Below are 24,453 nucleotides of genomic sequence, written 5' to 3' on the forward strand. Positions count from 1 at the left end.
ATGCTCCTTCTTATGACTTCTGGCAACATCTCGCCTAACTGTGGTTATTGTTTGATTACAGTAAGAAAGTTTTTGTTTTATTATGAGGATCTTATTTGTTTTGTTAATAAAAAATCACATTTCATTTTAAGAGTAGTCAGTAAATTATGAACACAAACATTGTACTCACAAGAAATAAATCAGATGCTAAAAGAAAGCTTTTATTTAGGATAATAATATTTTCTCATGACAAAAAGCAATATAAAATTATTTCTCAGGCATGTCAGCGCTAGTATTTAATTAAATAGAAAGTAATATCATTATTTGACATTAATATATATCAGACTGTTTATTACTGAGCTGAAAAATATATATAAAGTAACTGGACTGCGTGTGTGTCAACATTTAAAAATAATTTCCAGGTATACTTCTCTGCTGGATGCATTTAGACATATCAAGCACAGTACTGTCAAGACAAGCATCCGCGTACCACCCATCTAGATACTTTTTACTGACCTTGGTTATAATATAGGTTTTTGCCCCTTTAATACTCTTATGTCTTAATATTAAGCACCCAGAATAAGGATAGTGAAAATTATATTCAATATATAGGAACACATGAATTATTCTCCTCATTTGGCCAATTCTAAAAAACAGGGATATTTTTTAACAGAGCTGCAGTTGAATGTCCAGTTTTAATTTCATGACTCATATCTAAAAAATATTTTTTTTGCATACTTTAAACTAACTCTATCTTCAGGAAGCCATGCATATCTAAAATACTTAGGGCCTGATTCATCAAGGCCCGTATCTGCTGATTTTGAGCGTATCGTACACAAAATCACTCTGTACATGCCCAGAACCGAACCATACGCCAGTAAATGCAGCCATGTCCGTTCGGTATTCATGCGCAAAAGACACTTACTGCAGCCTACGATTTCGGGAAGGGAACAGGATGGTGAAGGAGCGGTTGGCCATAGTCAATGAACAGTAAGGATGTGCTAAACTCAGGCGCACACAGACACGTCCGATTCAAGCTCTGGGCATCTCAAAGTTACTTTTCTGTCGTATCTCTTGCTCCAGCTCCAGGGCTTGTCTAAGCCCTGATCAAAGTACTGATCAGTAGTGATGACCGTCTCATAGGCATGCTATAACATGTATTTGCAATCAGAAGCAACTATATAAATGTATTTTATGTTCTATAGACATTAAGAACATCCTAATAAATGTATTTCATTTCATGACTTTTTTTATTGTTTTATCATTAATGCTTATATTATTACCAGGTGACATTTTTTCTGGGCGCTCTTTTGCAAATTTATAATCCACATAGGTATTTTATGTATCCTGCTCTTGTGTAGTAGAGCAGAGCATACCTACACCCAAATTCATTAGCAAGCTTATCTTCAGATCCATTCCTTGTTCAATTCGGGAGTGCGCAGAGCCAATTTACGTGGATATTAAAACAAACACATGTTGCGCCTAGATGAATCAGGCCCTTAGACCCTAGGCTTCATGTTCACACTCACTCTTGCGCTGCTTCCTCCTACAGCTTTCTCCTCTGTGCTTGTGACCTATGAGAAAGCTGCCAGGGTGTCCATGTCCATGGGTCCGTCTCTGCAGCTGACACTTGGCATTTGTATATATTTGCCAAAGATATGTCAGGATGGAGGGGGTCTCTGTTCTTTTAAGGACATATATAATAAACAAGGCACTATGTAAAACATACTTTAGCTGAAATACAACAGAACTTCTTTTACTACAAATTGAGATCATTTTTATCCACGCTCACTTGTCTGTGCTTTCTAAAATCAGGATCTAGCATCAGGCACCTCAGACTGTCATGTATAAATATTCAGCTGCAAAAATAATTTATTAATAATGGATGCAAAGCAATATACGTTATGTATAAGTGGAGATGGCAAAACCTAAATATCTAACAAGCTAATAAAATTTTTGTAAAAGTGCTTTACTGGCATGCTACTTTAGAAAATGTCCTCTTTGACTTAAGTTGTCTCACTCTTCTTCTGTAGCTTCATCTGAAAGAAAAATAATGAACATAAAATGTACACGATTTCCACATACAATAATTGGAGAAGACAAACAGACAAGATTTATGCATGGCAATTATAGACTAATCACTTTTCATTTATTAAGGCATCTATTCAGAAATGCTGAAATGACCTAATTGCATGAGTTCCTTTTTATTGAAATGTGCTTGTGCTTGTCATGGTGGATGGTAATGTATAATAACACATCGTGGACATTACAAAGTATAGGATACACAATTACAAAAGGAAAATGATAAAAAATAAGATTCGTACTCATACTTGCTAAAGTATATACAGAAAATGAACTGTTCAGGAGAAAATATTTCTGGAAGGTGATAGATAGATAGATAGATAGATAGATAGATAGATAGATAGATAGATATTTCCTTAATATTTATATGGTTACCAATTAAAAACCATGAAAAACGATCGGTTCAATACAGTGATGTTGTAAGACACGTATGCACTCTTTAATAAGCCCTTGATAAATGTTTACTATCAGTTTTACTTCAATTTCTAAACTGCTTTAAGACAATGACAACTAGATGATTATATGTTTCGTTGAGTAACAGTAAATGTGTGCCTGCAGTGAAAACAGGATGCATAATCACGTGTACTGGAATACATTTGTGCTGCTAAATCTGTCATTTTAAAATCCAGTAAGCCGCACATTCTCTGTGTGGCCGGGTCCCAAGTACCGGCCTCCGCTCACGCGTGGTGGCCATCTTGAAATGCACTCAGCGCTGCTGCATGAAAGTGGTTAAGCCCTGGCGCCTAGTGTAAAAGTATAAATAACAAATGTATGATGAAAAATGTATATGTGTAGGTGCTCAGCGTTGAAAGGGTTAACTCCGGGCGCTAGGCGCCGGGAGTTTCACTATGTGTATTAAGTGTAAAGCAGTGTGTATTTTAAATGGAAATGTGCATAAAGTGAACGTGTAAATGTATGCAAATAAAGAAAAAGTACCTAGCCTGTGCTGGGGCTGCAGAGGCAGCTCTGGATCCCCTTCACCCTCCAGCAGCCAGCTTCAGTGGTTACCAGAGGGACTTAAAAAACAGCCTCCTGGAATCAAATAGCTCCAGGAGGTGCAGCGGCTCCTGGGGGTCCCTAGTTGTAGCTCAAAGAGCTTCAACTACTGAAAGGACAGGGACTGCTGTCCCGGGATCTGGCTGCTCTCCCCTGGTACTATATTCAGCCAGAAAGCAGAGCCAGACCCCGGAGCAGGGTCCCTGGAAGTCAGTTTGGGCAGGAGATTTAAAAGATAAATCTCTTGTCCCAGACAGAGAGGCACCAGGGGAGGAGAGAGGGCTGAGCCCCCCTCTCCGTGGCAGCTCGTGGACAGGGTGGAAGTATACTCACCCCTGCTAGCAGCAACAATGTTAAAGGTGTTAAACCTTTCTGGGTTGATTCACGTGCAGGCTGCATGGATCAACCCAGATTGGTTAAAGGGACAGGAGGACGGATTATCTCCTGCTAAAACTAGTCTCCAATTGTGTATAAAAAAACACTCTGTTTTGTATTAAAAGCATACATGCCAACTCTCCCGGAAAGTCCGGGCAAGCTGGCATTTCTCCCGCATCCCAATCTCACACCGAGAATCGCGTCATTTGACGCGATTCTCGGTGAGTGACGCCCCCTCTCCCGGAAACAAGTTTCCGGGAGTTGGTAAGTATGATTAAAAGTTGTTCTTCTGATTTCAGAACTCATCACACCTCTTAGAGATTCACCCATGGACAATTTTTATGTACTGGTATGGTACCCAAGCCTGCTCATTAATTTACCATATGCTCTATTTGGATTGTAGCTATTGCTGCACTGTTTTTACTGTTTGCATTGCCTTCTATACCTTACTTTTATCTTAAGTGTTTGCATTTCTTATAACTGTTACACTGTTTTACTGTATGCATTGCTTTCTATGCCTTAAATCTTAATCGTCTTCATTTCTGTTAACTTTTTCTCTTATTACACTGGTTGCAATGCTTACATGCCACACTTTTAATTTTCTCATTATCATTTCATATTCTCATATTATAACACCCCTTTCTTTATCTTCTTGCTATGTTTTATTCCTCCCCTACTAACTGCTTGCTCTCTCTTGCTATTTATAATTCCTCCCCTAGTCTCTGCATACTGGCACTGCCTCCATTATATCTGCATTCCTTGTTACCTCTCACCATGTTTCCTACCACCCCCTCACACGCTGTCTACGTACCTACTGCCACTTTCTAATTTGCCTCCTCGTTTGGTCTCCTCAGCCACCTTCCCTCTATCTCTTCACTTTCCCTCTTCCCCCCTATTTTTTACCACTTATTTAATTCCTTCTCTCCCCTACTATGCCTCCCTGCTCACGTCCCATTCCCATACTGCCCCCTTACCTCACACCTTTGCGCACCGCTAACCCTGCCAATCTTATTCACATCTCCACGCTTCCTCCCTCCCTTTCTCCTGTGCCCTCTAGAATCCCAGATCTGTCCACAATAAACTGCCCTCTATCCACAACCTCTTCTTATCCAACTCTCTCAACCTTCTTGCCATTACCAAAACCTGGCTCTCCAACTCAGACACTGCTTCCCCTACTGCTCTCTCCTATGGTGGTCTCTCCTTCACCCACTCCCCCAGACTAGGCGACCCTCAAGGCGGTTGGGGTGGCGATCTTCCTTTCCCCACTTGCCCTTTTAGAGTTTTTCCTCCAGAACCCTCCCTCTCCTTTCCTACTTCGAAGTCCATTCTCTCTGTATTTTCTACCCAATCCACCTTCGTGTCTGTTATCGACCACCCCCTGGTCCCAATACCTAGACAATTTTGCTGCCTGGCTTCCCCACCACCTCTCCTCTGACCTACCCTCCATCATCTTAGGCGACTTCAACATCCCCATCAACAACCCCACTGACCTTGCTTCCATTAAGCTGCTTGCACTTTCTTCCTCCCATGGACTCTCTCAATGGTCCTCCTCCCCTACCCACTGCCTTGGTCATTCCCTTGACCTTGTCTTCTCCCACCAATGTGGTCTTTCTGACTTCTCCATCTTTCCTTCCTTCCAACTATCTGACTATCTGATCACCATCTCCTCTCATTCACCCTTCCTTCTCGTCTTCTGCACTCGCCCAAACCTACCCTGACTAGACGCAACATCGACGCTCTTGATCCTGCTATTCTGTCCTCTTCTCTTGAGGCGCTAGTCTTACCTCTCTACTCTCTGGCTTGCTCTAACCAGGCGGCCTCACTCTACTACCAAGCCCTCACCTCTGCTGTTGATGCTGTTGCCCCTGCATCTTCCGTCCACCCTCACTGCTCCAAACCACAACCACGGCACTTCAAATTTACCTGCCTCCTCAAAAAAATTTCTCGTACCGCTGAAGGACACTGGAGAAAATCTCGTTGCCTGGCTGATTAACTGCACTTCAAGTTTATCCTCTCTTCTTACAGTTCTGCCCTCTCCCTTGCTAAGCAATCCTTTTTTAAATCTCTCATCTCTTCTCAGTCCTCCAATCCCCGCCGCCTCTTCGCCACCTTCAACACTCTCCTATGCCCTCCTCCTCCTCCCCTTCCATCTCCCTCACTGTCACTGACTTTGCCTCCTTTATCTCCTCTAAAATTTAGACCATCAGGCTTGAAATCTCCTTCCCACTCACTCCCCCATCACCTCCTCCACTCATCCCTCCTCCCCCAAGCCACCAACTCCTGCACTGCTTCCGCCTCACCACAGGTGATTAAGTCCACTCTCTCATTTCATCCTCTCCCCTTCTTAACCTGCCCCCTTGATCCTATCCTCTCACACCTCCTTTGCTCCCTCTCCCCCGCTGCCTGCTCCCACCTCGCTCACCTCTTTAATCTGTCCCTCTCCACTGGCATCTTCCCCTCTTCCTTTAAACATGCTCTCATCTCGCCCATTCTAAAAAAACTACTCTTGACTCCACTCCACTTCCCAACTACCGCCCCATTTCTCTCCTACCCCTTGCCTCCAAAATACTTGAGAGGCTTGTCTGCAACCATCTCAATGCTTACCTTTCTGAGCACTCTCCCCTTGATCATCTCCAAACTGGCTTCCGCCTCCTCCACTCCACTGAAAATGCCCTGGCTAAAGTCACCAACGATCTCCTCACAGCTAAAGCCAGGGGCAATTACTCCTTTCTTATCCTCCTGGACCTTTCAGCAGCATTCAATACTGTTGACCACCCCCTCCTGCTTCACACCCTCCAGTCCATTGATCTCTCTGGCACTGTCCACTCCTGGTTTACCTCCTACCTTGCCAACCACTCTTTCTCTGTTTTCACCTCTGGCTCCCTGTCCCCCCCTTCCAGTTGGGGTCCCATAGGGCTATGTTCTTGGTCCTTTACTCTTTTCTCTAATCACCTCCTCCCTGGGTGAACTCATTAGCTCCTTCGGCCTCCAGTACCACCTTTATGCCGACGACACCCAACTCTACCTATCATCTCCTGACCTTTCTCCATCCTTCCTCTCTAGGGTGCCCTCCTGTCCCTCTGCCATCTCTTCCTGGATGTCCTCCAGATTTCTAAAACTCAACATAGCTAAAACCGAACTTATTGTTTTCCCTCCATCTAGATTCTCCTCCCCCTCTGACCTCTCCATCACTGTTGACTGTCCACTGTCTCATCTGTTCCTCAACTTCACTGCCTGTGTGTCATTCTTGACTCTTCTCTCTCTCCTTTGAACCCCACATTCATTATTTTGCCAAATACTACCACTTCCAGTTACGCAACATTGCTCGCATTCGGCTCTTCCTCTCCCAGGACGCCAAAAAATCCCTCACCACTCCCTGATCATCTCTCAGTTGGACTATAGCAACCTTCTCCTCACTGACCTCCCCCACTCTCATCTCGCTCCTCTTCGTTCTATACTCAATGCCGCTGCTAGACTTATCTTCCTTACTCGACACTCTGCATCTGTCTCCCCTCTCTACCATGCCCCTCACTGGCTCCCCTTCCCCTATAGAATCATCAAACTTACAAGGCCCTTGCCAACTGCACTGCTCCATACATCTCCAACCTCCTCTCTATTCACAATTCTTTCCGTCCACTGCGATCGGCCAACGATCGTCACCTCTCCTCCCCTCTGATTACCTCATCTCACTCACATGTTCAAGACTTCTCCCGTGCTGCCCCCCTCCACTGGAATGATCTCCCCCGTGCTATCAGAACTTCCCCCACTCTAAACAGTTTCAAACAGGCATTAAAATCCACCTCTTCTTAAAAGCCTTTCAGTCATCTGCTTAACTACCCAGAAGTCAACTTCCTCTCCCTCTCTCCCTTTCCTCCTGCTCACTCCCTTTGATCCTGTCCCCAACTTATTTTCCTTGTGTCCTCTGTCTGTCTGCCCCTCCCTTAGATTGTAAGCTCCTCTGAGCAGGGTCCTCTCTCCTCCTGTTTCCACCACTTTTAGCTCTGCTCCAGAGCTACTCTGCTCACCTCCTTCTTGTGCCCACTGACTCCACTCCTCTATGCACATTGTCAGTATCTCTTAACCTGTTAGCTGCGCCCACACTCTAGGGCACAGGTTTACTGCTGTTCTGACTTTCCCCATCCTTTTTTATTAGCTGTGCCCTGAACTACCTTAGTAATACTTGTTTATAGTACCGTAATGTTTACCTTGTTCTGTCCTACGGTTTGTTCGGCACTGCGGACCCTTTGTGGCACCTTACAAATAAAAATTAATAATATACATGAAACGCCCAACTGGTCGGACCTTAAGTTGTAGGAATAAACGTTGTAGATAGCAGATTGGTCTGAAAATTCTCCAGTGTGTACCTAGCCTTATTTATAGTTACCTTACTTGAGTTCAAATAAAAAATTATAGTAACTAAAGGCACATAAACAAGCTATATATTTGATAATACTAACAACACACATTTACCCAGAGAAGCTTTGGCATGGTAAGCTGTATTTAATTTCCCAGGTAAACATCAGCCTCTGTACAAACATGTTATGCTAAAATGTAGAAATCAATCACAACACCTGTGATTTCCCTAGGGACATGAATCTTATGACTTAGGAAGATATGTACAGTAATTGTGGTTACAGTAATAATTTTATTTGTTTAAAGTGTGTCATCCAAGCAGGTCTGCAAATTTCATCAGTTTGTTTGTTTTGAAAGTAGATATAATACCGAACACCTTCCCTCATCCAAAACTTGCAAATTAGATTATTGCAAGGACTCCGGTCCTATCGCTTTGCAGCATTCAGTTTGGAAACGGCAGATGTGACGTTTCTAACCCCATTTTACTTGATGGGGTTAAGATAATAAAGAAAATACATTATAACTCACAGAATAAAATATAGTAAATATAATAAAGTATGTTATTTTGACAATAAGTAAAAAGAGATGCTCTGGCAAGTGTACACATTGTAAAATACATAATTAGTGAAGTCTACTGTGGATACATCTGGGATAGAGACTTGCCATGTGTTCTCATTAAAAATTACAGTCAAAAGTTCTATAGACTGTACATTAAAAACTATGGTGCTTATTTATGAAGCCCTAAACCATGCTGAAACGGCTTTTTCCGCATGGTTTAGGCATTTTTAAGTAACATGGTAATGTAAGAAAAGCCTAATGCAGGAGATACTGGAGATAGCTCTTGCATTAGGCAAAGTACCACACAATCCAGGAGTCACCATAATACTCTATGGGGACTGCGGTGTGGGCAGTCTTATGAACCTCCAAAAAGCTTAGGTTCTCTGAGTTTGAACCCGATGGCTAAATGACTAATGCCATCTGACGATGGTGTTAGCCATTCAATCCTATGGGGAGAGCATCACAGGAGAGCAAAAATCTGAACATTTTTAAATAGGCCCCTATGAATGTTTTGGTGAACACTCTACGACAAAAATGATTTGAGCCCTGCCCTAGGACCAAAATACTTTAAATCCACCATAGTTGCCTTTCTCTAGCCAAATTCTAAAACTGCTTTACTTACAGTACTGTATCTCAGTTAAGCCCAAATTTTCATACCTGTGCAGTTGAACAAAATTGGCTGTGCAATTCCAAAAGGAGCATACATTTTCATTTAACACAAATTATTAAACTGTGAAGGGAGCAGGAATACAGAAATAATGAAAATGCATTTTAATTTTCAACTATTCACTTAATTATACACATTTAATTCTAAAGAATGCATAGAACAGTCTCAATTAGCAAGGTGTGAAAGGATGTCTCAAAAAGCAAACCACACCAGCTCTTCATTGTTCCGACCTCTTAACCCACTTTTTAACTTAAACAATTTAATTCCATTGCCCCAGATGTCAGAGCTGATGTTATTTCAGCTACATCAATTTTGCAGCTATATATCTACATTTAAGCTGTCTCAAAGACCTCAAATAATGTTTTTGTTTCTAGATGGTTGTGTACTAAAATGGAAATTAGCTTTTGCGATTAACTTTCCATTGAATACCATCAGGGATAAGGAGGGCTGCTAGTACATAGAGGTAATAAACTGAATAAATAAAATGTATATAACAAATACTCTGCACCGTGTGCAAATCATATAAAGTGTAATATTGAATAATGTGATCGTAAAAAAATACTGTTGTGATTTCGGAAAAAATAAATATATTTATAACATTAAAATAATACATATTTAAAGATGCCTATTATTTAGTTTCACAAATGGAAAAGTGGTATAAATCAGGTTTTGCTATAAATATGTGACAAACACAAAATGCAGTATTTGTCTTTAGAATCTGATTATGTATTAGCTAGTGTCAGATAATATGAAAATCAGACAGTAGCAGATGCCTAGTCAAAATTTAAATGTATAGTCATTTGGGGCTAAGAATGTATAGCAAAGTCTGATTTAAAATATTTTTTACCATTTATGTTATTAAATAATGTTCAAATTAAATATATATTATTTTCCTGTAATAAATATAGTATAGTCATGTTTATTTATTTTGTTAATGTTATGATGGCTTTTCCTTAAAGCTGCACCTCCAAATGCTTTTGACAAATGTGTCTACACCCCAAAACTGGAGCCATGGCACCGGAGGAACTGGGGAGGAGGCTATCATGGTAATTTCCCCCTTAGCTCCTTTTCTGACAGCCGAACGATATATGCATGTGCCTGTCGGCAGAGACCAGGCAGCGATCCACCCAAGCTACTCTGATTGTGTTTTAAACACAATCAGAGCGGCCGGGCAGCATATTCTGTATGATCTCTGCCAACAGGCACATGAATGTATTGTTCGGCTGTCAAAAAGGAGGCGGGACACTAAATCACCCCATCCCCCTTAGCAAAACAATCTAGGTCTGCCCCTGAGCCACTGGACCTATTACACTGGCAATTTTTTCCTAGGACTCTGTCGGTTCTTTAATACAGAACCAGCAATCAATAGAGTTCACCATCTTTAAATGATTTGTTCTCTCTGGTTTTCTCTCTGGTTTTTGGAAGGAGCTTTAAGAGAAAAGACATGCAGCTCTTTTTCCAGGGGCTAGGGGGAGGGAGCGAGACACTAGGTGGCAGTACAGCTTTAAATTCTGCCCAATTAACTGCAATAAAAACAGGTTAAATTGAATATTTGAATACCTTGCATAAGCTACCTACTGCAAGTATGCCTCACACTGATAAGAGTGTTGTAAGAGGTTCTGGGCATGACACTTTCCCCAATTACATGAGGCATGTAAAGGAAATTGCAGCATCCCAGAACGTCAGCTGACAGTGGGAGTCACAGAAACTAGCATCAGCTGCAACAGAATGCACCAACTATACAAATATTGTTTTATAGAAACATTAACTGAAAATGTCCATCAATGTGCATAATAATAAATGACATGTTGTTGACAAAATCTGCCATTTCAGGCATGTAAAATAAAAAACCGAGAAACAGTTTGGATTACTGTTGATGTGTAACAGTACAGGTTTTCTTGGGAAAAGTTCAGAATCAAGCAAGTACCTTATAATTTGTTAATCTCATCTGTGAAATTGAAAATGTTGCTGCAGAATTGTTCCCCAAAGTCTTCAATGGCTTTATCTATCTCCTTATTCTGTTTTCCTTCCACATTTTTTGTGCTCACTGGTATAGTTGAGTCTTAGGGGAAAAAAATAATATTATTTTAAATTACAAACTGAAATTGCATTAGCAGTTGTGACAATTTTTCGCTTGACATAACTGAACATCCCATGCAGAAAGATTGTCTTCTTTTACTACTTAAAAATACCATAATACACAATTTAGGTCTTAACAACCTAATTACAATCTATGAACATCGATTTAATAGACCCATCTGCCTTCCTGTAAACTCCATGGCTGACTGGTCATGTATTACTAGTTTCAAGTAGATTCCACACCCATGTACAGAGATGGGAAAAGCGATTAATTGATCATAAAGAGGCTGATAATAATTCAACATTTAACCTTTTACTAATATTATGTAAGATAAAACTTCCAATTGTCCATTTCTTTGGACAGCAAATGAAGGGACAGCAAAGATTGTTTGCAACCAGCCAGGAGATGATTAGAAAGGTTTTCATAATAGGATTAAAATTGTACCACACCCTTTGGCTTCACTCATAGGCATTACTTTTAAGTGTTTAAAGCATTAAATATAAGAGTTTAATGTGCTTTGATGCGAAGTCCAAAAAATAATGTAAACAAATGGACCTGTATACACACATTTTCTGACAAGCATTCCCTATACCAGGGTTTCCCAAACTCAGTCCTCAGGGACCCCTAACAGTGCACGTTTTCCACATCTCCTTGCTGGAACACAGGTGTAATCATTACTGACTGACACATTGTAACAGATCCACAGGTGGTATATTTACAATGTGTCAGTCAGTAATGGATACACCTGTGCTCCAGCAAGGAGATATGGAAAACCTGCACTGTTAGGTTGGGAAACACTGCCCTATACTATGCATGATGCATCTGTGGGTCTCCATGCAGAGAAGTGAGAGGAGGGGAGGAGGCAACCAGGACCCACAGCTCATTAGTTCCAACCCTCTGCATCTACCATGCAGCGGACCCCATTATCTCCATAGGCCCTGCTGCACCGCACCTGCTTCACCAATGGTAGTTCTGCCAGTGGCATGAAGTTAATATTGACATTGCAGTGTTCAGAAGCATAGATGCTTGGTAAAATGCAATGGAGTTCTATGAGAAAACTCATTAATTACATAGTAGACAATGCTGTAAGGGTGCCTTAAAGAACTTCTCGAATACTTCAAAATAATTTTACAATCAATTCCAATTTGTCAAAACCATACAGAATAAGTAATGTACACTGGAGAATCAGATCATTCCATGTATTGAATGTAAAAAGTCAATCAGGAAACATCAACTAATGTTACATATCTATATTCTTATAAAAGGAGCTTACAGCTTTTCTGAAACTCTCTGTATTGTTCTACATAACAAACATCTGCATGCTCTATTTGAATCTGAATTTTTTTTCAAATACACTTTAAATGGCTAAACACTTGATTCAAAACGTGAGCAAATAAAAAAATAAGATATTCTTTTTTTCGTCACAGTTCAAGTGGTAATCCTAAATAAATCCCCATTAAAAAAATGATTGACCTGCTTGCATCGAAATGACTATAATTGGGAATAATCAGGATTCCCCTTATACTAGCTAATAACAAGGGCCCAGCTTGGGAAAGTTGTTGTGATTGGTTGGTGGTGAATGGAAGTCCTGGGGAATTCTGACTTTGATTTGGATGTTGGATGTTGGATGAAGGTGGGTCTAGGGTTTTGGTGAGTCGTTTATTATTTATTTTAAAAATGATTTCAAAGTTGTTTATGTTTGTTTATGCAATAGGCAAATTCCGTGTCACATACACGTGTTTACAACTTAAGGCCCTTGGGACCCAATAAACATAATGTACCTGATTCATCTTTGACCGCAATGGAAACGAAACTTGCATTTAAGAAAACAGATATAACTGTTAGGAACCCCTCCAGTCGGCACAACACAACCCGGAGTCTACTCTGCCAATCAGGTGTTCACTGGAGCCCCTGATGGTGGAGACAGACTGGGCTGCAGACTGACAGAGGGTCGTGAAGTGTGTACCGGCTGGGGAGAACCCAGGTAAGCGGAGTGAGGTCCACGCAGAGGTCAAGGGCCGGCAGCAAGTTACAATTCCAGTTAACAAGCCGGGGTCTAGGGTCACAGGATACACGAGCAAAGTCCAAATCCAAGCCAAGGGTCATACACAAAAGTTCAGCAGAATACAATACACAGGAACAGGAACAAGCAGGTCAGCAGACTGGGAGTCAGAAGCTATAACCGGCAATGAGGTAGCAGACCTCATTGCGTTAAATAGTGACCCCAACCAATCAGAGCCAAGCTCTGCAAGAATACAGCCCATTGTATTAATTAGCCCGCAGGCTATCTAGATGCGCACGCGCCAAGCAGTTCCCCTTGCTGGGACGCGGCGCTCTCACACTCAGCGTCCCGACCATTGCCTAGCCCCCGGAAGTGACGTCCCAGTTGTCATAGCGATGGCCAGGACGGAGGTAAGGGAGTCGCGGCAGCTGGGCACCGCCGCGGCTCGTAACAGTACCCCCCCTTGAAGAGGGGTCGAGGGACCCCGACATCCAGGTTTTCTGGGAAATTTCCTGAAAAACTCCTTCAACTGTTTAGGGGCATGGAGTTGTCTCCGCGGAACCCAAGAACGCTCTTCTAACCCGCGATTCCTCCACTGCACTAGAAAATGCACCTGCCCTTGTACTTTTTTAGAATCAAGGATTCTTTGAACCACAAACCTTTGTGGCCCGCTGGAACCTCTCCCAGGCACACTTGAAGACTGGGCTTGACCAGGATATAGTGACAGCTTCAACAGCGAACAATGAAACGTATTGGGGATCCTCAAATTTTTAATCTGAATGCGACAGAATTCACCTGCTTAATGATAGAAAACGGCCCGATGAACTTAGGGCAACGGTCGGGCCGAGCCCCCGGAAGTGACGTCCCGGTCGTCATAGCGACGGCCGGGACGGAGGTAAGGGAGTCGCGGCGTAACAGATACGTGGGTGTGGGATTAATGTACAGGAACAACATTCAAAGTTTAGTACACAACAATAGTAAATCAGTGTTAAGATGGGTACACACTACACTGTTTTCATCCAATAATCGGCTCAAACAGCCGACATACGACCGCTCGTTCAAAAGACTGGTCAGTGTGTGCAGTGACATGATGGTCGAAAGTCTGCCCAAATGGACGATTATCGCCTCATTTTGTTGGTCGTACTGTTTAATATTTTCGGTCCAATCTCGTTTCCGCTGTGTAGTGTGTATAAACTTCCGACCCATCCACAACAGTGAGTACGAAATTTTAGTCATTGCTCACGACAACATGGCTGTAAAATGTCGCTAAAGGGACGTCCGCTCTTCCCTTTATCGTTCCAAACAAGGCTAGTGTGTAAGCAGTCCATGGACCGAGCGATCGGATCATCGATCGCATGTAAAATCACTCTGCATAAAAAGTTGGTCGAAATTTCTGTAGTGTGCACCCAGCTTTAGGGAGAATGCTGAAAGTCAAAGTTGGTCTTCTGGCAGTAATGGATGTAGGGATCAGCCTATGATCAGGAGATACAATAGGAATAATACAAATGAAACAATCTGTACACAGCTAGATTCAGGGCAGGGAAGCTGACAGGATATTCAGTAACATACAAAACAGCACAAATGAAACAGTGAGGACCTCATTTAGAGTCAGACGCAAAGTACGTTTAAGAAGTGTAGAAGCGGGAGTGTGCCGCAGCTTGGTAGGGTATTACGAGTGGCAAGCAACCCCAGTTGCGTCCCACTGGTAAATACCCTATCGAGCTTCGAGCAGTCTTGCAGCTAGCAAACCGCTTGCGCCACCTAATTCCTGCCGCACAGCTTTAGCCCTGTTTTGACGTCTGTTTGTTAATTGCGTTCAAGATGCAGGCGGATTTGGTGCTTTCTGCACTTGCGCGGTAGTGTTTTTTTGTTCGATGTTCCTAAAACGGACTTTGCATCCGACTCTAAATGAGGTCCTAAATGTTTAAATTTAAATAAGCCTATAAAGAAAACTCAGTAAGTCCACCAAAAATATGGTTATTCCAATGCAATGCATACTTGCAAAATAAATCCGAACAGTCCATTCAAGCAGGGCCAGACTGGCCATCTGTCACTTCTGGCAAATGCCAGAAGGACCGATGGTCAGATGGGCCGGTCTGAGCTGTCAGTGCACTGCACAGTGTGTGCACTGACACTTCCTGGTCAAATGTGCCGTGCGCATCGCTGCGCGCGGCACATGTGACCAGTACAGGTCCTGGAAGGCAGCTGATGAGGAGCGGAGAGAAGCAGACAGACAAGAAGCTGAGAAGGTAAGTACAGAAAAGGGGGGGGGAGAGAAAAGGTACGAGACAGAAAACGGGAGAAAAGTGGAAGATTGCCACACAGAACACTAGTAGCCTTTATTATCAACAGCTGTATAATATACTCAACAATATTACACATTTGTTTTTATAAGAAATTGTTGCCCATAGAAGAACAAATAGGGACAAATTAAAAATGGTCTGCTTACATTCTACATCATTTGATATTTGTATAGTAAAAGGTGATGAGAGATATTTCCATTAAGTCTCAAAGTAATACTTTTACCATCATCTGTCTGACACCCTCTTCAAAAAGCATTTCTGTACATCTTATTTTAGTATCTGTCTCCATGCTCCCACTGGTAACAAACCTTCATGGATTACAGCCAAGTACTGAGACGTATGCCACTACTCTAATCTTCTTTTCACGGACATCTGAGGACTGTACTGAGCATCTTTGGCTCATCTTTCAGGTCCCAATCATAGTCCAAATGTCACTCTGCCCAAATATTTTGATGACATCTTACAGCTCTATTTTAAGTACCTTTTCTGGAGCTGATAAGCCATCTCCACAATATATTGCTGGACAAAGGTCAAGGGGGGGGGATAATATTATTTTGCCCACTAGTGTGTGACATAATAATATGACTTTGGAGCACAATTGGGGCATAATATGACTTGGGAGCACAATTGGGGCATAATATCAACTGGCAGCACTATTTGGGCATAAACTCAACTGGGGGCACTTTTGTGGCATAATATCAACTGGGGGCACTTTTGTGGCATAATATCAACTGGGGGCACTATTGGGGCATAATATCAACTGGGGGCACTATTGGAGCTTAATATCAACTGGGGGCACTATTGGGGCTTAATATCAACTGGGGGCACTATTGGGGCATAATATCAACTGGGGGCACTATTGGGGCTTAATATCAACTGGGGGCACTATTGGGGCATAATATCAACTGGGGGCACTACTGTGTGGTATAATATGATTTGGGGGCACTACTGTGTGGTATAATGATTTTGGGGCACTACTGTGTGGCATAATATCAGTTGGGGGCATGTACTCAGGCATGAGGGAAGGAGGAGAATGTTAATATAATGTGGGAGGTAGGCTATTAATTTAATGGTGGAGTTTAGGTGGGAGCTAATTTTTAATTGGTGCTATTTTATTTGTGGGGTGATGTGGGTTAATTTAATATTGGGGCCTAGCAATTTAAGATGGGGTGATTGGACCTTTAATTTAATGCTGGGGTGGTTTGGGGGCTATTAATTGAAAGTGGGGCTGTTTGGGAAAAAAATGTCTATTTATTAAATGTGAATATGAATTATTTAATGGCAGTGATGGTTGCGGGAAATAGGTATATTTATTAAACGTAAATGTTATTTAATTTATTGCTGGGGTTGTTTGGAGGGAGGGAAATAGGTTTATTTATCATCATCAGCTATTTATATTAAATGTGAATACTAGTATTTTAATGTTGGGGCTGGAGGGAGGCCTAATTATAAAACATGGGTTGTATTGATTAAACGCCAGGGTTGGTTGAAGTTTTCTAAATTACATGTACCCATTTTTTTCCAAATAGGGCCTCCAACATTCCAGTATCCAGACAAGCAGCAACTGAACTAAAGACACCAGCAGCCACAGGTGGGGAAAGTAACAAGACAGGTAGGAGAGAGCAGGACAGTCTGCCAACTGTCCTGAATCTGTGGGGAAGTCCCGAGTTTTGGTGACTGTCTCGTTTTGTGAGATTTGGTCCGACTACAAGGACAGTTGGGAGGTATGTCCCGCTTCACACTGTACTGCTTGTGAAGGCAGAGCTGCGTGCAACTAACAGTAGTTCACACAGTATTGCCTGTGTATTTGTCTAACATTTGTCTAAAATGATAACCATGTTACATAATAGGGATCCCCTGTCTTAAATACCTCAGGTCCCCCAAGTGTTAATCCAGCTCTGGTTAGCTGGAGGGAGCGGATAGCTGCTCCAAGTCTCTGGATAGGACACAGCCTGCAGAACAAGCCGAGGAGCTCTAAGTCGCATGAGATTTCTTAATCTTGTGAGACTAAGAGCTTCCCTGCTCACTCAACAGGAAGTTCCCACCCTGATGGATGTCAGCAGCAGCAGAAGCATAGATAAGTACAGTGGATTGGGGTGTTGCAATGTGTTTCTGGGGTGGGAGGTGGTGTGATGTGGATGGGGAGGACCTGAAAAATGTAATGTTTTATTATAATGTATTTATCAATGCCCCATGTTGACCACGCCCTTGGCGCGGCTGCACCGCGGTAACACAGTTTTTTCCTGCTCATCAACAGAGGTGGGCCTGTCTGCTTCAAATGCCAGGGCTGATTTTTAGTCCCAGCCCGGTCCTGCATTCAAGTGTGCGTTCCATGCACATCACAGGGAAGTAAAAAACCAAAAATCTTAGTTCCCAGCAGAATCATGTGTCAAACTGATGGTACACAAAAAGCAAGCCATTTCCTAAACAGACATGTATGTTATTAGATTATTAGATATCTTTGGAAAAATGTACATAGATAAAGTACTTGTTGAAAAAAATATTGAAATGGGAGCAAAAGCGGGATATAAATTTGACTTAGGAAGAGGGTGTTATTATCCAGCAAACTTTCCTAAAACTACAATTAATTTAAAGGACATTGTCATGGAAACAATTTTAACAATTATAGACTGACTGCAGTATTGTTTAATTTAAATGTTGCATTATTAATTTCATTATAAGAACAACAGTGTATGTGGTTAATAAATAAACTTAAACAGACAATTGAAGTGCAACAATATAATTCTAGCTTGCTCAATACACTGTGCTAAATGTAAAACATGATAACTGAATGGCATCAAAGTCTACATGCCAATTTCCAGCAGCATACTGTAATTGTTTTTTGTGTGATGTTTATTACAATGCTAAGGCAAAAGGTATAGAGATAAAGAGAAATTTAACAATGCAATGCTTGTAAAATGCAAATGTAAATATGCCCATGTTTCTCAATCGAAGTTTCAAAACTAAAAACTCCATTCGTATTACGATAAGTGGATTTGGCCCAGACACTTAATTTAATAGAAAGCCCTTTATTGATGCATCAGTAATTCAACATACTCTATTATTCAATGTCATTTCATTGTGCTGTCTGTTCACGGCTTCCTAATTCCTGAAACACTTATAAAGAAATCAGTAAAAACCTATTTAAATGTTTGTATGTGATGTGTGGTTGAATACTTTAAACAAAATGATGTATAAATATATAAGTGATTACAAATAATATTCTAAATTGGGGTTTACAATGCATCTAAACCATTAAAATACTTTAGGCTCTTTACCAGGAACAATTGTTTTACTTGCTTCTGCTGTCACTTAAATTTACTTTTATTCAGGGTGACATGAACTATGAATGTTCCTCTGTAATCTGATAGTAGCCTACAGGACAATTCACATTAATATTTTTTATCAAACCATCACACAAAGCCAGACTTTTCATATAGAGCAGGAGATCTCAACCTTTTTTATTCTGCGCACCTACCCCCACAAATATGATTTTAAGTGGGGGTCTCTGTAAAATATGTGTTTCCTTCACAAAAGTACTTTTCCTTTTTTATGTATTACCATTATAATTGTTAAAACATATATCAAAAGAATAACACAACAGAGATAAACCAAAATTATTTACAACATGCAATACTGCCTAGCAATATTGCAGAAACCTATTTGGTAACACTGGGCCTGATTCATTAAGGAAAGTAAAGCAAAAAAAAAAATGAGTAACTTTGCACATTGGCAAAACCATGTTGCATTGGAGGGGGAGGTAAATTTAAAATGTAAGGACGGATTTATAGTTGGGATAGAGCATGTCCTAGATCAACTTTACATTTCAGTGTACAAATACGCTATCAAGTGTTTGTGTGCTACATGAAAAAACAGACAGTATATAACTTATGTGCAAAATAATGAACTAATTTGCACCCTTTGCATTGTAACATGATTTTGTCCAGGAGAAAACTTACTAATATTTTTGCTTTGCTCTCCCTAATGAATCGGGCCCATTGCTTTTTTTTAATTTGTGTTTTTCCAGTTTTGCCATTCCCCAAGCAACAAGACTTACTCCCTGTACTGTGAATGGGATGCACTTTGCACTTTCCAGTTGCTTTTCTGTTGAGAAGTGCATGACCAGCATGCATGGGGTGTGGCTATAATTTTAGACAGTGCTTGGCTGCTCTCCAACTCTTCCTATCCCCATAATATACATGGGCAATGCTGCGTGGACTACTGTTAGGTGCACGCAGCTCTCTCTTTTCAAGCAGAGCCGTGTGAAGCGGGGGCAGTGTCCAGCCACCTCAATTATACAGTGCTCCAGACTTGGAGGGGGTTTTCCAGGCACTAGAAAAAAAAAACCTCGGTTTGCCTATGCATGTAACCGAACAGGATCAAGTCACAGGAGCAGGTAATCCAACAAGAACAGGGTCAAGTTGTATTAGCAGAGCTAACAAAATACTAAAGCTAATAGTTATTCAGGAATTTATAGGCCCACACAGGAACAATTTATATTCTTAATCTTGAACTCCATGACCTAGTGTCAATAAATCAAGCAGAGCTTAATTTTCTTGGGTTGGCTATAATTTTCTACATCCACATCATGTGACACACTCCCTGATTCATTCTGAGATTGAACGAAAGAAAGAATGGAATTTGAGGTGATTGACAGTAGAAGTACTGCACAGTGATTATGAAATGGAGTGCTAATTAATCTATGCACCACATGTAGAGACATGTAAAAACCAAACACTGATACTAGCTTTAATTAATCTTGTGCAAGCAGGGCTGTTTCTCACATGTGGTGAGGTGACCACATTGTTCCATATGGCACATGTTGCCTAGACTCCTATCTTGATACCACCATCTTTTTCAGTGCTCTGGGCACTGGTCAGACACTGCAATAATTGCTTACAAGAAGAGGCACAGGACGATTCAATCCCTCCTACAATAACTTTAACACAGTGACTGACAACATGAGAACACTAAGGAGAAAGACGATGTATTCTCTCTCTCCTGCCCCTTTTCCAGCGTGGGAAAGGAGGCATATGGACAAGTGCTGCCTTTGTTGGCAGGTGATAGACTAAAATTAATGTTTGATGACTAGGACCTACAACACATTTGTGATTTTATCTCCATGTGTGATGGGATAGGGGCATCAGCAAGTGTAGCCTGCTTGCCCCCCTTTTCATCCAAACTGTGCTTAATACTACTTGGATTATAGTGTGTTAAACATTTCTTCATGTATTTTATGTTTGATAGATATTCTTAAATGGTGCTAGGTGGGTGCATAACCTTAACATTATCCTTATTGTCTTGTAATCCAGTAATTATATGGAACATTGGCATTTTGTAATGCCAATATATCAATATAGGAATTAACAGGCAGCCATGGTAATAGAGAACATGTGAGGGTACAAAGTGATACACAGGACAGAGAGAGCTGCTGCAGGACAGGCTGACAAGGAGCCACTACTCATGTTGGACTGGTCTAGGATCATGCCTGTGCAAATATCTTTGTGGACTCGCTGAAAGTGGGAGGACAACGAGCTCTCTTTCACGCTGATAGAGGAGTGAAGAGTGTCGCACAGCAGCCTGGATTGCACATTGAAGTGACTGAGACAAAGATACTAGTGAGGTATAGGAATGAGTAGTTTGCTGTATGGTGAACAACTTGTATTGTCACATTTTTGCTATTATTGCATGCTTTGTGTTTTTATATATAATAAAAGTGTGTATCCTCACACCATGATTAATTAACTCACAAAGTCATTCAACGATCTACAGTTTTTCTAAAAGGTGTACACATGCAAGGAAGATTATCTATTTCCCAAACTAAAACAAATGGCGGAGATCAGGGGCAGAACAGTGCCTATTCCCCATAGCAAAATTTGTGTAAGTACTCAGATATGCCGCTCTAGCTCCCCACCCTCCACCACCACTGAGCATACGCCGGGCTCAGCATGAACCCAAGAACGTTAAAGCATACAGATATATTGTTTTAAACTGTATACCTTCCTTCTCTGTCACAGCAAAACAGGAAGATTTTAAACATATTGGTCTAAAGCGGAAATTATCTATGTCATAAATCTTTTCAAATTGGATATGGCTCCTGAGCCAAAAGGTTTCTTTACCTTGTACTATAAAATATTGAAAGAAGTTATAGCTAGTAGGCGCTTACTGCTGATTAATAGAGGCAATAAACAGCAGTGCTTTTCCTGAAGTAAATGTTAGAAGCCACTCCAAGTGTTGCTTACACTATAGTCCGATTGCTTTGTTGAATTGTGATCTAAAATTTATTACTGCTTTATTAGCATCTAGACTTAATGCATTTTTATCCTCATTAATACATATAGATGTAACATAAAGTGGTGCAAGGGTTATGTCAATAAAGGTCAAGTCCACCTGTGACAACCTCCACACAAGACAAGACATAAAGCCAGACATTAATTCCAGGTGTTGTTTTTAGTTCAGTTCATCCAAAGTGTACTTCTTCCACAGTTTATATGTTCCCCTTCATAGGCTGTCAACAGTAACATGCATGCAACAAGCATGCATATTGTCCCTGGCCTCCATTCCAGTCACATTGGAGTCATTCCAGTGGTGGGTCTAGGAAGGAATCCATTCTACGTTCTTTGCCATTTCAAGTCCAAGGAAGTGCTACTCAGTAGTTGTTTCCCTTATATGATAGCATGCACTATTAGTATTTAGTGGGATTGCTGCTGTTGTGAATTGTCTGTAAGGTAAAATAAACCTTTATTTTTCATTAACTGCCATGTGAGCTAAGATTCCAACATGTTAATACCCAGTCTCTCTGTTCCTTAATCCTTAATAAGAGGTCTGGTTAGGTCAAGTTACCACTCCGAGGGGAATGCAGACAAAATTGGGCTTCAATACAGTCCCTTAGTCTGACTCGTCACAGCACATAAATCAGGTTTTATCCAAGCTAGAAAAGCCTTGGAGAACACACATTGAAACTTCAAAATCATTTTATACGTTCATCAGACTAAACACCCATTTCATAACTACGGCTAGATGTTGAGAAGATGTTTGAATTGGTCATATTTGTAACAAGTCATTCTAAAGATTGGCCCGAAAGGGCTTATTTCGTAACTTTATATTAGCCCTGTAGAGATAGCTTTATGAGACTATATTGGAACAAACAATTAGAACTAAACCAAAAGTAAAGGCAATTTCCATTCTAGGTATGACTCACAAAATATGCCTCTATGCTGAAAATGTCTCATCTTAACAGAGTCACTAATTTCTCTCACGCTACATACTAAACCGATCAGTCACATTAAAAACACCTGCCTAACAGTGTGTAGGTCCCCTTCATGCCACCATAACAGCTCCAACTCGTCGTGGCATGGACTCCACAAGACCTCTGAAGGTTTCCTGTGGTATCTGGCACCAAAATGTTAGCAGCAGATCCTTTAAGTCCTGTAAGTTGCAAGGTGGAACATACATATCTCAGACTTTTTTTCCAGCACGTCCCACAGATGCTCATTTGAGTCGAGATCTGGGGAATTTGGAGGCCAAGTCAACACCTTGAACTTTTTGTCATATTCCTCAAACCATTCCTGTAACAATGTTTAGGTAGGTGGTAGGTGTCAAAGTAACATCCACATGAATTTCAGCACCCAAGATTTCCCAGCTGAACATTGGCCAGAGCATCACACCGCATTCACTGGCTTGCCTTTTTCCCATAATGCATATAGGTGCCATCTCTTCCCCAGGTAAACATCGCGCACACATACCCAGCCGTCCACATGATGTAAAAGAAACATCAGACAAAGCCACCTTCTTCCATTGCTACATGGTCCAGTTCTGGCGCTCACTTGCCCATTGTAGGCGTTTTCAGTGATGGACCGGTCTGCAACTACGCAGTCACATACGCAGCAAGCCTTTCTATCATAGACAGCATTAACTTTTTAGCAATTTGTGCTACAGTAGCTCTTCTGTGGGATTGGATCAGACAGGCTAGCCTTTGCTCCCCTTGCACATCAGTGAGCCTTGGACACCCATGACCCTGTCACCGGTTTCCCGGTTGTCCTTCCTTGGACCTTCTTTGGAAGGAACTAACCACTGCATACCAGGAACACCCCACAAGATCTGACATATTGGAGATGATCTGACCCAGTCATCTAGGCATCACAAATCGGCTCTTGTCAAACTCGCTCAGATCCTTACGCTTGCTTATTTTTCCTGCTTCCAACACATCAACTTCAAGAACTGACTGTTGCCTAATATATCCCTTAACAGGTGCCATTGCAACAAGATAATCAATGTTATTAACATCACTTATCAGTGGTTTTAATATGGCTGATCAGTGTATATTTCAAAATTTTAGTAATGTTTCATGTTATAAACTAAAAACCACTAAATGAGAGGCACTATGCATATATATTCCAGAAGACATGATAGTAAGTTTAATTCATAATACCACGGCATCTGTCAAGCAGATGGCATTAATTAAATATGTTGGGGTACTCAGATTTAGAGCCCCCTTCTTTATTGCTCTGAACTATCCTCTCTCCTGTACCTTTAATGCAAAATGAACAAACGCTACATTTTTACTACTACTTTTCAAAATCTCATGGCTAGTTTGCATTAATAGTTTGAAGAAGGTGATCTTGTCACAACTTCTTCACAATTTTGTACAATTCCTGCTCCTATTCCTATTTCAAAGTAGCACTAGGAACCCATTCATATGGAAAGGCAAACGCCCTAGAACGGTCATTTTGAAAAATGACAAAATGTAAAAGTGGCCTAACAGCACCTGATATAAAAACTTATCAAACAGCAGGTATGCGTACAGCACTTAAAAATTGACACCCTTCGTTCAAACATAAAAAGTGGTTTTAGGTGTAAGAATGGACACTTCCTGATATTGCTGTAAGTGACTCATGTGGTTGCCCAGAAACCATCTACCTAAACCACTATTTAATGTTGCTGCTATGAAATTCACTAGTGGTATATGGGATATATTTGCTTTCTCTCTTAACCTGGCAGCTTTCCAACTCCTCTAATTTCATTTTAATTTAGTTTCACCCAGATTCCTAATATATCC

General features: G+C 41.2%; 1 protein-coding gene across 1 annotated transcript in view; it reads right to left on the minus strand.

Moving 5' to 3' along the window:
- Positions 1–228: 228 nt before the first annotated feature.
- THEMIS (thymocyte selection associated) overlaps positions 229–24,453 on the minus strand; it is a 79,835-nt gene continuing 55,610 nt past the window's right edge. The window contains exons 6-7 of the mRNA XM_075200661.1: positions 10,938–11,072; positions 229–2,018 (exon numbers count right to left, since the gene is read on the minus strand). Of these exons, the coding sequence (XP_075056762.1) occupies positions 10,939–11,072 (134 nt within the window). The 3' untranslated portion in view covers positions 229–2,018; position 10,938. The remainder of the gene's footprint in view (positions 2,019–10,937; positions 11,073–24,453) is intronic.

The sequence above is a fragment of the Mixophyes fleayi genome, chromosome 3, assembly GCF_038048845.1.
Source record: "Mixophyes fleayi isolate aMixFle1 chromosome 3, aMixFle1.hap1, whole genome shotgun sequence".
In the NCBI taxonomy this organism is placed as follows: Eukaryota; Metazoa; Chordata; class Amphibia; order Anura; family Limnodynastidae; genus Mixophyes; species Mixophyes fleayi.